Consider the following 13335-nt stretch of genomic DNA (forward strand, 5'->3'; position numbering starts at 1 on the left):
GAAGTAAGTAGGTAAGATAAATAAGGAGGATCCAAACCGGAGGATCACATATGTTGTAACTGCACCAGGTATTTAGTACTCACGGTGTCTGAGTGCTATCTGGTTGTCGCACCTACCCGTGTCCTCTGCTTCCCCCGAATGAGGATTCAGGTTCCTGTTTTAAAGCACCTTACCTACTTACTTCCAGTTTAGCACGACTGAGTGCAGCACCTTTTCAACACCCTAGGGAGTGCTTTTATCTCCAGATGGAGATAAGATGATGTGCCTCACGATGGTGAACGACCAACTCTTCAATAGATTTGCAGGTGCTAAGAAGGGAATTACTGTCCAAAAGCAAACGCTCCCTAGTTGGATAATCCTCTGTATTGAGTTGTGCTATGCCTTAGCCAACAAGGAGCCTGTGGAGGGCACTCAGGCTCATTCCACATGATCCCAAAATCACCTCTATGGCATTAGTTAGGGGAATTCCAGTGCTGTACATCTGCCAGGCTGCAATGTCAGCATCAGTCCACACCGTATTCTTTCCCGCATTCTGGCACTTTAAGACCAGCTGACTCTTATTTATCACCAATACTCTCCATCATTGATAACCAAACATCAGCCATAATGTTATTGTTGGATATGTCTCAATATTGGAAATGTAGCAGAAGGCATTTAGTAATCGTAAAGTTAGTAGTCCTAACTTTACTACTACTAAATGCCTTCTGTGAATAACTAAAGTAGTAAATTTAGGATTTTGTTTCAGATTAGTTCTGTGAATCGGCCCAAGGTTACTGGGGTAGGAGGTGGTGTGAGAGGCTACAATTTTAATGTATTTATTTATTTGAGTGGGATTGGGGGGTAATTCTATAATTGCCAAGATCCCTGCAATAAAATTAATCTTAACTCATTCTGTCCTATATTATTCATTCTGTCCTCATGCTAATGCAAATTCTTTTCTTTTGTAGTTCCCTTTCTACAAGAGACGTGTTTATGCCCTCTGACCCTGCTTGGAGTTATGCAGCCTTCGTATATTTCAGTTTTCGGAGGGGACCCTCCCAAGAAAAGTTTGGGGACTGTCTGAGGAGACATGGGAGCAGCGCTGATGAGGTAATTTGGTTCAGAGACTGGTAGTTTGCGAATGTAAAACTTTGGCTGTCTGATGGCCTAGTGCCGACCATAGTGATAAAATGGTATTGCATGCCTTTGGACCCAGTTTCTGCCTTCTTAGAAGGCAGTGAGATGATTAGACTTCCATTAAATTTTCCTGAGACTAGTGTCTTTTCCCCAAGTATACTGTCTTTAGCCTTTCTTTTTGTGAGGAAAGCAGTTAAGCATATGGTGTATTTGTGAGACCTCACCAAACTCTCTACCTACCTGTACTGGGTCCAGTTACATTCATTTGAAAAACCTTAGCTCAACCCTTGGTAGCCGTGCCACTGAGCAGTCAGGCTTCATCAAAGGAATGTGTGTAAAGCGTTATTATACCATAACAGTTGAATAAGAAAGAAACAGGACTCAATAAAAATCTTGACACCAATTTATAAAAAAAAGTTGTATTTTTAACTTCAAAAAGACACCATAGTGACAAAAATCCACAGGAGTGTTTCGGTGATGTAAATTTTCAAAGGAACAATAAATCACTGCTTTTCATTCAAGGCGATAATTCATTGTAATGGAACACACTCGTGGTCAAAATTTGCAACCTTTTCAAAACCTTTATAAAGTTGTAAACTAACTGGCACAAAGTGAGTCACAGGGGCCAAAGAGGCTTTGTTGGGCAATTACCTTTCAGTCAACCAGTCTCCAATCAAGCTCCAGTCCAGTGTTAGCTGGTCGTGGGATTTAGGTTGTGGGGCTCCTCAGCTGGCTGACGTTGGTTGCCTTGTTCTGGACCGTTAAAGGAGTGAGACGTTAAGGCTGGGTTATGGAGTGACTTGCTGTTACTTGTGCAGTCTGTGCCCTGTGTGGTGCCTTGAGGTAGTAAGGTATGCTTGTACAAGATTACTTGATTTTGAGGTAGATGAGGTTGCTCTTACAGCTCGTTATTAGGGTTTTGTTGCAGTAGATATATAAGTTCATGTTTACTTAGCTTGTGAGGTAGATAAGGTTGCTATTACAGTACGTTGCTAGTGTTTCGCTACGAGGGTTTACTGCTCTCTCACTCCACCCTCAGCTCCGGTGAAGCTCTTCTCTTGCTGGTGCCTGCTTGGGAGGCCTCCATTTCTTGTGCTACTAGACCGCCCAGGTATCTGCCTAGTTCTCTCGGGTCCTCGAAGATATGTGTTCGCCCATTGTCGCTTATCCGGAATCTTGTTGGGCCTGTGAATGAGAACAGGATGTTTTTCTTCCTAATCTTGTCACGTAGGGACAGGAAGCCCTTCCTAATGTCCACTGTTGGTTTGGAGTAGTCCTGCGTGAGTATTATCTTCTGCCCATTCCACGCGATATGTTGGTTTTTCCGTGCGAAACTGAAAATGGCTTCTGTGTGTTGTGCTCTTAGCGGCTTGCATATTATTGGACGAGTCCCCGACTTTGTTGCGGACCTGAATATAGGAACTCTATAAGCTCTGTCCAGCTCAAAGGGTTGGTCAAATTTGAGGTTTGTGATTTTTGGTATCATTTCCTCGATGAAGGACAGGCAAGACCCTGCTTTATCTTCTTCGCCCTCCGGTACGCCTAGGATTCTTATGTTCCCCCTTCTGTTTCGGTCTTCCAACTCCGCCGTTTGTTTCTGGAGTGCTGCTGTAGCCTTGGTTAAGGACTTTAGATCCTTGTTTACATGCTGGTCCGCATCCTCGATGTCACTTATTCTCTGCTCTGCCGCTGTAAGTCTATTGTTCGCTGCGTGCATGTCTGCCCTCTCTGCTGCCAACTCTAGCTGGATTGCGTCTGTGGTCAGTTTTGTGGTCTTGGCCAGGTCGTGAACATCCGCTAGCTTTTTTAGGATCATCTCCAATGTGCTGTTCATGTCTAGTTTCTACTTGATTGGTGAGTCTGTTAGCGTGGGTTCACCCTTGTTTTTTTTCAATTGTTGTTGGAGTCTTGTCTCGCTCCCCGCAATGTTTGTTAGTCCTCTCTTCACCTAGTGCAGTTCAAATCTTCCCCCTCTTCTTGGTGCTACGGCCAGCGCTTTATGATCCTGAGTTGTTTCTCGTTGTGTCTGGTGGATCTGTTTGGGCTCCACAGTTGGGTTTTGCTGGGTGTTTTCCCTCGCGGGGCATGGAAGGGTCTGTACACGTATTATTGGTCCCTCTGGTCACGTAGGGGCAATTCCGCCCTCTAGGTTTGCTGCCCTGCTTGTCTTCTTCTTCTATACTCTCGCCACTGGCCCCTGCCGCTGTTTCCCCTAGCCGCTGTTTTATCTAGCAGCCTTTGCAAGGGGCCTGGTGCAATTTCCTGTAGCAGGTTCGCATCTGTCTGCCTGACACGCTGTTTTGGTTTTTGTGGGTCGGGAGGCTCCCTGCACACCCAGACCGGGATATGCCCACTTTTGACTTCTGGGGCACGCTTCTAACCCAATGCTCAACTTTCGAATTCTGTTTTCCTTTCGTCTGTGTCTGGGCGAGAGAGGTCTCACACCGCCCCTCGTCGGATTTGGTGTCTTTACCATCCCTTGTTCACACTCCTTAAGGTGGGTCATGGATCTGATGCCTGTTGTCCTGGCATTGTGGTTTCCACCATTTTTCGTCAGCAGTTGACGAATATGTTCTCCTGGAACTTGGTGGTTGTTTCGCAGACCCTCCTCCTATGGGGTATGTCTTTCGTATCTATTCTAAGTTAAGGAATCTGCGGCTAGATGTCTCTATCAGATGGAAGAGTTACTTACCTTCGGTAACGATATATCTGGTAGAGAAAGTCTAGCCGCAGATTCCTTAACGCCCGCCCATCCTCCCCACTCTGCGAAGACCTTTTCATATGGTGTCTTTTCACCTAGCCTCCCTCTTTCTGGTGGCCTTGGTCTTCGGGAAGTGTGCTCTCGTACCTCACTCTGGGGTATGGTGTGTTGTTCTGCGTGGGGCCCTTCGGCCTCCCCTCTGTCCTAGTGTTTGGTTGGTGGCATGTTCTCGCGCCTTCTTTTGGAGCTAGTGGTGCTGTTCGACTTTCGAGCCCTTCGGCTATCCGCTCCATCCACGTTTTTTAGGTGGTTAAGGTCTCTGTTTTCCACTGTCTTCTCATGTTGCTCCACCGGTGTCCCTTATACGTGGAGTTCTTCTGTTTTTAATTCCCTCCCACCGCCTACGCCTGTGCTTCCTTCTTTCTATGGCAGTCGGTTGGGTTGGATTCTCTTTGGTGTTACAGTCCTTCGATCACTGGAGGGTGTGTGTAGTGACCTTTCTGGAGGTCGTTCACTTCTAGTCACCTGTCTGGCAACATGTTCCTTCAATATTGTGGTTCTTTTAACCTCCCTCCCGTGGTGACACGCTGTGTCTGCCTTGTCGTGTTTTTTGTGCCGCAGCCATAACCCCCTCGAAGTGGGGCACAGCTTGACGCTTTGTTCGGCCCCTGCTTGCAGCACGGGCTCTGTGAGCTCCCTCCAGTCCTTCCTGGTACTGGGTGCTTTTTCAACTTACTTTTGTTTCTCGTTATAAATGATTTTTCTCTTTTTTAACACACACTGTTCCAATGCTATCGCAGTTTTTGTCATGGATCCGCGTTGTGGCGTGGAAAAGTTTCCTGTAGAAAACTGACGTCAGCACGCCGGGAGGGGCTTATATGACTCCATTGACGTCACATCCGTGGGCGACATCAGGACGGAGCCGAGCGGCACCTCCTCCCAGCGTGCAGAGGTATTGCTGGAGAAAAAAGATTTGCCAGATCCAGTCTGATGCCTGGGGAGATATTCTAAGTTAAGGAATCTGCGGCTAGACTGTGTCTCTACCAAATATATCGTTACCGAAGGTAAGTAACTCTTCCGTCAAGAACCACAAGTGCAACGTCGAGAACTACCTTGCACCGACACCCGACGTCGAGACATGCATCGACATCGAGGGATTCCTACTCGCCGTCACCAAGAAGTGGGCAGTGGACGTCGAGAGCCAAGCGACGACGAGAGTGGTCGATGTCGAGAAGCCAGTCGAAATCAGGAGCCAGCGTATGTTGACGTCGAGGAGCAGATCGTCGTCGAAAACCAGTTGACGATGATGGAGGTCGATGTCAAGAAGATCCTCGATGTCGAGGAGACAGCGACAATCCAAGAGAAGGAGAATCTACTCTTCATTAGATTCTCACTCCAGATCTCCATCTGTGGTAGAGATACCCTCTTCTCTCATCCCGATATCTCCTCAACCGGATTCATCGGCTCCACCAGCACCCCCGCTTCCAGGACTCCCTGCTTCTCCTCCAAAACTGGCATCTCAACTTTCACCTCTGCCAGCTATACCGACACCTGTCATTCCACCTCCAGTGGTACCTCAGGTTCCTGTTACACCAGCACCTAGGAGGTCTCAATCAAGGACACGCCTTCGATCTCACCATTGGCACTCGCATTCCTCTACTGCATCACACCATTCAAGGTCGCATCACCGATCTCATCGCAGGTCAAGATCACGTTCCTACCATCATTGCCAGAGAGATACGTCCTCTTCCACCAGAGGATACTCTCCGACCTTGTAGGACTCTCCTCAACCACGATCCCCACCGATTGATGACATCAACACCTTTCAGGAGGCTCTGGTTTGAGGCGTAGCAAAATTGAACATATCTATGGTGGTCCCCACTCCATCGACTTCGGTGATATTCGAAACTCTTCACCAATGCACGGCCTCACGACCCTTGCTCCCGCTAGTGCCGGGTCTTCTTGAACCAGCCATGGAGTTGTTCCTTACTCCAGCAAAATCAGCACCCTCCAGGCTCCAGAAGAAATACCGTCCACCCGAGCACGATCCACTTTTTTAACATGCCAACCCTCCACCTGATTCAGTGGTGTTATTAGCCGCACGAAAATCCCATGCCACATCACCATCTGCTACTTCTCCCCCTGATAAGGAGAGTAAAAGATTGGACTCGTCTGGACGCAAGGTATGCAATACGGCAGCTACGTCCATGAAAGCAGCCAGCACCACAGCCCTCCTAGGAAGGTACGATCGCGCCTTGTGGGATTCCATCCTCATCTTCGCGGATCACCTCCCAAAAGACCACAGCGAGGATTTTCAGGAAATCGTCCAAGAGGGAGCGATGGACTCGAACCAGATCAACAGCATGGCAGCGGATTCTTCAATTTTAACTGCCCATAGTTACTTTCACGGAGTCTCTCTACGGAGACATGCATGGCTTTGACTAATATTTCTCAAGCCTGACGCTCAACTGCATCTTCCGAATTTACCCTTTTCAGGCTCCATTCTCCTCAGCTCACACGCTGATGATGAAATGGCGAGAATGAAGACTGAGATGGATACTCTGAAAGCTGTTGGTTTAGAGAAACCTAAAGACCAGCGACGTCCATTCCGACCCTACCACTGTCGTTTCTCATCACAGAGGGCTCAGACCCCTCAATGACAGTCCGGAAGATCACACCAGTATCAATAGCCCTACCAGTCACTACGCAAGCAACAGAGGGAACGTACTTCTCAACCAGCTAACCAGGGAGGCCGACAACCCGCGGCATCAAAACCCTGAATCCTCTCTTCTCACTCCTGTAGGGGGAAACATTGCAAATTACCTGGCAGAGTGGCAAAGAATTACAACAGATGCCTGGGACTTGAATTTTGTCAAACGTTGCTATCGTCTCAGATTCACTGCCCCACCATCAAGGTCATCCACGTCTCGCCTCGAGCTTCTACAAAAGGAAGTAAGCATGCTATGCCAAAAGAAGGCGGTGGAATCGGTACCTCGAAACCGAGGCCAAGGAATTTACTCCAGGTACTTCCTCGTGCCAAAAAAGGGTAGACAAGAGTTCAGGCCTGTTCTCGACCTCCGAATCGCAAACAAGTGGATCCGAAAGGATGTTGGTGTTACATCAAATTTAAACCCAACTTCAGCGGGGGACTGGCATTGTTCACTAGACCTTCACAATGCTTATTTCCACATTCCCATCGCAAAGTCTCATCGGAAATTCCTCAGATTTGTAGTGGGGCAGAAACACTACCACTACCAATACTCAGTTCTATCATTCGGCCTCAAATCAGCACCCAGGATTTTTTCCAAATGCTTGGCTATGGTGGCAGCTCATCTAAGAAAACACAGAATCTTTGCCTATCCCTATCTGAACAGCTGGCTGATCAAGGCTTCCACTTCCACAGAAGCCCAAGAGCATTTCCAGTGGACTTGCGATCTGCTCCATCACCTGGGTCTTCACATCAACTTTCAAAAGTCCATGTCAACACCAGTCCAGACGTTGCATTACTTAGGAGCTACCATCGACACGCTACAGGAAAAGATGTCTCCTTCAGAGGAACGGCGTTTATCCATTCTCCAGAAATGCCACAACCTCCAGAGATTGGCCCGTCTAATGGTCCGCATAGTCTCCTCTCTCCTTGGCTCAACGGCCTCCTGCATATTTCTGACTCCTTGTGCTCGCCTTCAGATGCTTTCTCTCCAGGAGTGCTTGGAGGATCACTGGAACCAGTTCTCAGGGAACTGGGAGGACAAGATCAGCCTTTCCACTTATCCTGTGGAATCCCTGCAGTAGTGGTGTTCACTGAAAAATCTGCTGAGGGGAATGCCTTTTTACCAGCAGGACCCAACACAGACCATAGTGATGGATGCCTCTCTGCTGCAGTGGGAAGCCCACATGGATCACCTGCAAATACAAAGAACTTGGTCCTTTAAAAACAGACATACAATATCAACCCGCTGGAACTCCGTGCGGTTCACCTGGCACTCCAGGCGTTTCAACCTTCCTTCACGACTGTGAGAAGCTGGCTTGGTATATGGTGTACACTTATGTAAGTGGGCACCTTGCATCAACCCAGATAACCCTTATGGTGATTTTAATGGTCTTAGACAACCTTAGAAAGCTCTCTAAGTAGTAGCTGTGGAGAGCAGCCTTCAGCTTAGCCCAGAGGAGTGTAAAGCAGCTTGTTTTACCAGAACATAATCTTGTAGGTATAGATTAAGTAAAAAAGAACCACACAGTGTATTTATAAAAATATGTATTTATTATAAGACACTCACTAACACATACAGGTATCTCCTAGCCGGAGATTTATACAATTCACATAATACCTTTCAATAGAAACAGGTAAGTAGCACAAAATACACAGTGGTCCCCAGGGGAAGACCAAACCATATACTAAAATAGTGGTATGCGAACCACGACTCAAGTCAAGACTATACCCAGAAGATGTTGAAGTGCCGGGGACCCAAGGAACCACCCAAGGCAAGTAACCAGGAGCCCCACGGAGGCCGTGTGCAGAGTGGGAATACAACCGCAGGATCAATGCAAGTCAATGGGTAAGTCGCGGTTGCAATTTTAAAGTAGAAGGACCCTTCTCCGGGCCCTAAAGAAACCCCATAGAAGACAGAAGGTTGGAGAGCCAGCCCACTCGTGGATACCCTAGGAACCAGGATACCTACACCAGGGAAGCCAGGTGCATAGGTGTGAAGTGGCGTCGGAAACCGCTGTCAAACCCAATGGAGGACTTTAGGAAGATGCTGCTGCTGGAGAAGGTGAAAGTGTTTGGTGGAACCCAAAGGTGGATTCAGGAAGAGAAGTACCTGCAAGCAGAGGGGACAGAGTCTATGCAACTCAGGAGTGACCAGGAGGCACGGAAGACGAATGCCCACTGATGGCGAGTTTTGCAGGGAAGCTGACGGTGACCTTGAAACTGCAGCTGCGTGGACTAGGTGACGCTGTGGACGACCTGGAGCCGGATACGAGCTGTCCCACGTCGGATGTCGAGAGTTGAGGGGTCGTGTACTTTGGGAGCACTAACAAGCCTTGGCAACTGCACCCAATGTAGACGTCGAAGAAGATACAGTGCCTTTGCAACTGCAAGTTGACGCTAGGCACAGGAGTTCGGTTTCTGCGGCTCCCATGAGAATACAAATCAATAACAGTTTATTAAAAGTACACTCAGAGTGGAGACCTGTCTGCCCAGTCGCTAGGAGCACTGCAGAGGGACTGACATCAGCAAGCATAACAATACATTATGTACACTTCAAAACCAATGAAAGCACGCCCACCATGGAATTTTCCAAGGAGATGCAGTGTTATATGGCACTTAGGGGCATTGTTGACATTGCTGCCATGATGCTGCTTTTGCACACGTTACTACAAGACTTTGTTTTTGCCAGACTCTGTGCTTTTCACATGAGAACGGTCTGCTTTTCGCGTTCTCTGCTAAGTTCTTGGAGTTTAGTCTGAACATGATGTGCAAGGTCGATAAACAATGCCCCTTGATATTCTGTTCTGGTCAATCACTAGCACCTAGACATAACATGCTAAACACAGCTGCAATGCTGGAGAGTCGTGCTTTGATATTACGGAGATGCATGTTTTTTTAACACATTTGGAGAGAGCCCTTTCCGTGGAGAAGAGCTATGCTGTTCCTATGATGCAAAACTTACATCCAGGCTGTAGGGTATGGGGTCTGCTGTCAAAGCTCAGAGATCTTCCTTTATATAAATAAACCTCTTCCAGTCAAGGGGAGGGTGGTTAGGCCTTATAGTCCTTTTTCCACTGTCTTTATATAATGACTTTCCCCTTTGATACTCTTTGGAATTTTAACAATGCTAATTATTTTGAGATTATGCATTTTGCTGCTGGTAGTGGCTCGTATACTGTATTGTAGAGCACAATAGTTAAAATAAACATTTTAAACTATTACAGTGACAAATCTTATTGTGGACAAGTACGAGTGAGTGAGCGAAAGGGTATGTCTTGTTACTGCGATTCCTGAGAGAGTCGGGAGTGTTGTGTTCTGGGTTGTCTAATCATTTGTAGCTTTGTGATTTATGGAGAAGAACGAATTAGACACTATAGCTAGTCAGTTTGGGGATTTTGGGTAAAAAGGAGATTGGTCGGTACACCCCTATCCACTGAGGTCCTGTTTACCTGCGCATAGTTCTGTGTAGATGCAGAATCCCTGCAACAGCAGCTGGACAGTAAATTACAAAGGAGTACGTTTCGATTCTGAGGCTGGGCACACATTGTCTACTAGTCAAGCCACTCTGCCTGTACCCACCACTAGACAAGTGGGAGAAGGCCTACGTCTAAAGGAAATGTATGCGCTAATAAGAACAGTGCATTCATTAGAGTAGCAAAACTCAGCTCTGAAGAAACATAACCTAGAGAAGGCTGTTTCTCGGAAACGGCAAAAGGATTAGTTACGATCATGATACAAAATGCCACCCTTACACAAAATGGTGTCGCGAATGCTAACTTACCTAAAACAATGCTAAAGCATATTTTCCTATTCTAACAGACCCTCCTTTTAGCATTAGCTAAACATTTTGTATAATAGCAAAAAGACATATAATTCAATAAATCATGAATACATTGTATCTGATAGAGACATCTAGCTGCAGATTCCTTAACTTAGAATATCCCCAGGCGTCAGACTGAATCCGGATTTTTTTTTGCAGCAGCACGTCTGCGCGCTGGGGGACGGCGCCACACGACCCCGCCCTGACGTCGTCCACGGACGTGACGTCAGCGAGGTCATATAAGTCCCTCCCGGCACGCTGACGTCAGTTTTCTTTGGAGAAACTTTTCCGCGGCACAACTCGGAGCCGCCAACAAAACTGTGAAGGTATGGGAAAAGTGTGCGAAGGGTGAAAAATCCGTAAAAGAAAGAAAGAAGGCGGATGGTGCTAAACACCATCATAAAAGACAGTAGCAGACACTGTCTACCTATACGAGAAGAAGTAAAGGCAGAGCAAAGCTCTGAGAAAAAAAACCCCAAAAAACAAAGCATGGACCTTCTCCAAAGGCTGAGTAACAAGGGAAGAATATCGCAACAGGCAAGATAGATTGTTATCACCATGTAGAACTGTGCCGACCAACAATAATGGGACACAGGAAGAACAACAGTCCACTGCGAGAAGGTATGAAAATAATGGTATTTCCCTAAGCAAGGGAAGACCGAAACATAGCCCAGCAGATCCCCAAAGAAGGCTACTATAGAGGAGACAAGAATCCTGACTCAATGGAGAAGGAGGGAGGGAGGGAAGCAACAGGAGAAGAAGAAGAATCTCCTGATGATGGTGAACGAAAAGGCACCGTTTTACAGGAAAGAAGCCACCTGGAGGAAGGCAGCCGCATATGGCAATTCTTAAAGAGGGCACAACAATGTGAGCACCCTGAAAGAAAACCAATGGCAACTGAAAGGAGACAAAGTGGAGACACCCACCTGGCAAGGTCCTTGCAGAACAGGGAGGATGGGTGGGCGTTAAGGAATCTGCGGCTAGACAACGTTTCTACCAGATACATAGTTACCGAAGGTAAGTAACTCATACATCTGATAGAGACATCTAGCCGCAGATTCCTTAACATTGAATAGATACCACAGCCATACCCCCAGGGGAAGGTGGATCTGCGACAGAACAGAAAGTGCCCGAAGCACTGAGCCGGCAACAGAGTGACGGACCATGGGGAAGGCTGTGGGGGAACAGCCAGACAGCAACCCAAGTGGCTCGAAAGAGCAAAAGACAAGACATGCCAAACTGCCAGAATAGCGTGACACCATACCCATAAGAGTATGAGATGTATAAACAGCACTAACCATACTCCAGAATAGAAGATAGAGTCCAGAACGAAGGAGGGAGAAGGACTACTCCTGGCTCAATGATGCATTAAGTGGACACCAACGAAAGCTAGAGGAGAACAAGAAGAAATGTAACCAGAGCCTACCAGGCTAGCCCACGCAAGGGAAGCCGGAGAGGCCACAGCCAGAAACGAAGGGCAGAGGCAGGAACTGAGCAACATTTTAGAAGAGCAGGCGGGAACAAAGACACGCCAAGTGCACACCTAGGCACCAAAGGTGTGACAGGGGCAAATAGTATCACTCTGAAGCACGCTGAAGCAGACCACAACTAAAACATGCACAGAGCAGACAGCCACGGCGAAAGCTGAAATGAGCATGGAACTGCCCAACGAGGGAGCTTGAAGGTCAAGGGGAGAACTCACCCACGAAATACAGAGAAGCAGGGTGCAGCACCTTGGACAACCTGCATCAGAGGGGCTGTCCCGCAGGCACAGGAGACCTAGAATGTGGTGGCGTAAATTGAAGTTCCCTAGATGGGGTTTGAACTCTTGTCAAAAAGCATTCAGAGCCCATGTTAGTTACCACTGGACCATCTGTCCTGTCCCAGTAAAAAAGACACATCTGAAGGGAGTGGCCGCAGAGGCACCGAAAGTGCCAATAGGAGCTGTAAATAGGAACACGCATACCTGTTGAGTAGAACCTCAGATCTCCAGACCACTTCCTCCGACTGTGAGGGGAAAAGCACCCCCCTACAGAACAGTGGGACTGTTTAGTAGAGCCAAGAAAGAAGCATCGTTAAGCGGGCAGACCATCCCAGGGAGTGGATGCAGGAAAAGACACCGCCGTGCAGAACAAGAGCAAGCTCGAGTACAAGCACTGACGTGCTCCTTGAAACACGGAGATGCAGGAACAAGCTTCACAGTAGCGAAGAGAGGTGGAGAGCAAGGGGGGGCGAGCTACGACCACGCAACTACGGGTGCCGTAGGAGGAACCCACCTAGTGCACCCGTGGCAGGAGGTAGGCGCGTTTTGAAGCATGTCGAAACACGTTGAAAACCTCCAAAAGAGGAGAATGAGGCACATACGCAAGGCTCAAGCAAGGCGAGACCCAAGGTGTAAAGGAGATAGCGCCAAAGGCACAACACTGAACACTGTGCAACGGTAAGACAAGGGCATCATTGGACGTAGACAGCCCAAAGGGGCCTCCATGCCCGCGTGACCCATAACAGAGCTATACAATAGCATTCAGGTACTCCAATTGGAGTATGGCACATCCCCAAGAACCATGGGGGAACACCTCTTAGGGCAAACCACAATCAGAGGATAGACCACAAACAATCTGTGGAACACCGCCACAGTAGGCTTAACTCCAGCCTAAAAAACGCATCGAGCAACTGGTGGACACCAAATAAAGGGGCAACCACCCCAGATCATCTGAAAGGGAAACCGTCGAAAACAGACCTATGGGGGAGGACGAAATCCGGCAAGGAGACGCTGAACAGCCGAATCGGCGTGGGCATCAAACAAAAGGACCCCATCAAAGGGTAGGTCTACAAGGCGTTCCCGGATATTCTCCAGAAAGACGCCATCCCGCAACCAAGCATGGTGCCATAGGGCCACCGAACCAGCCATAGCACGGCCCAAGGAATCTGCAGTGTCCAAGGCCGAGTGGATGGTAAATTCCGCCAAATTACGGCCATCACGGAGAA

At 47.9% G+C, this 13335-nt stretch overlaps 1 protein-coding gene across 4 annotated transcripts in view; it reads left to right on the plus strand.

The window, feature by feature from the left end:
- The window catches only part of FANCA (FA complementation group A), a 1007136-nt gene that overhangs the window by 861531 nt on the left and 132270 nt on the right, over window positions 1-13335 (plus strand). For all 4 annotated transcript variants that reach the window (XM_085637706.1, XM_085637704.1, XM_085637705.1 and 1 more), the window contains exon 37: window positions 948-1089. In XM_085637706.1, coding sequence (XP_085493832.1) covers window positions 948-1089 — 142 coding nt within the window. The remainder of the gene's footprint in view (window positions 1-947; window positions 1090-13335) is intronic.

This window comes from Triturus cristatus, chromosome 12, assembly GCF_964204655.1.
Source record: "Triturus cristatus chromosome 12, aTriCri1.1, whole genome shotgun sequence".
Classification (NCBI taxonomy): domain Eukaryota; kingdom Metazoa; phylum Chordata; class Amphibia; order Caudata; family Salamandridae; genus Triturus; species Triturus cristatus.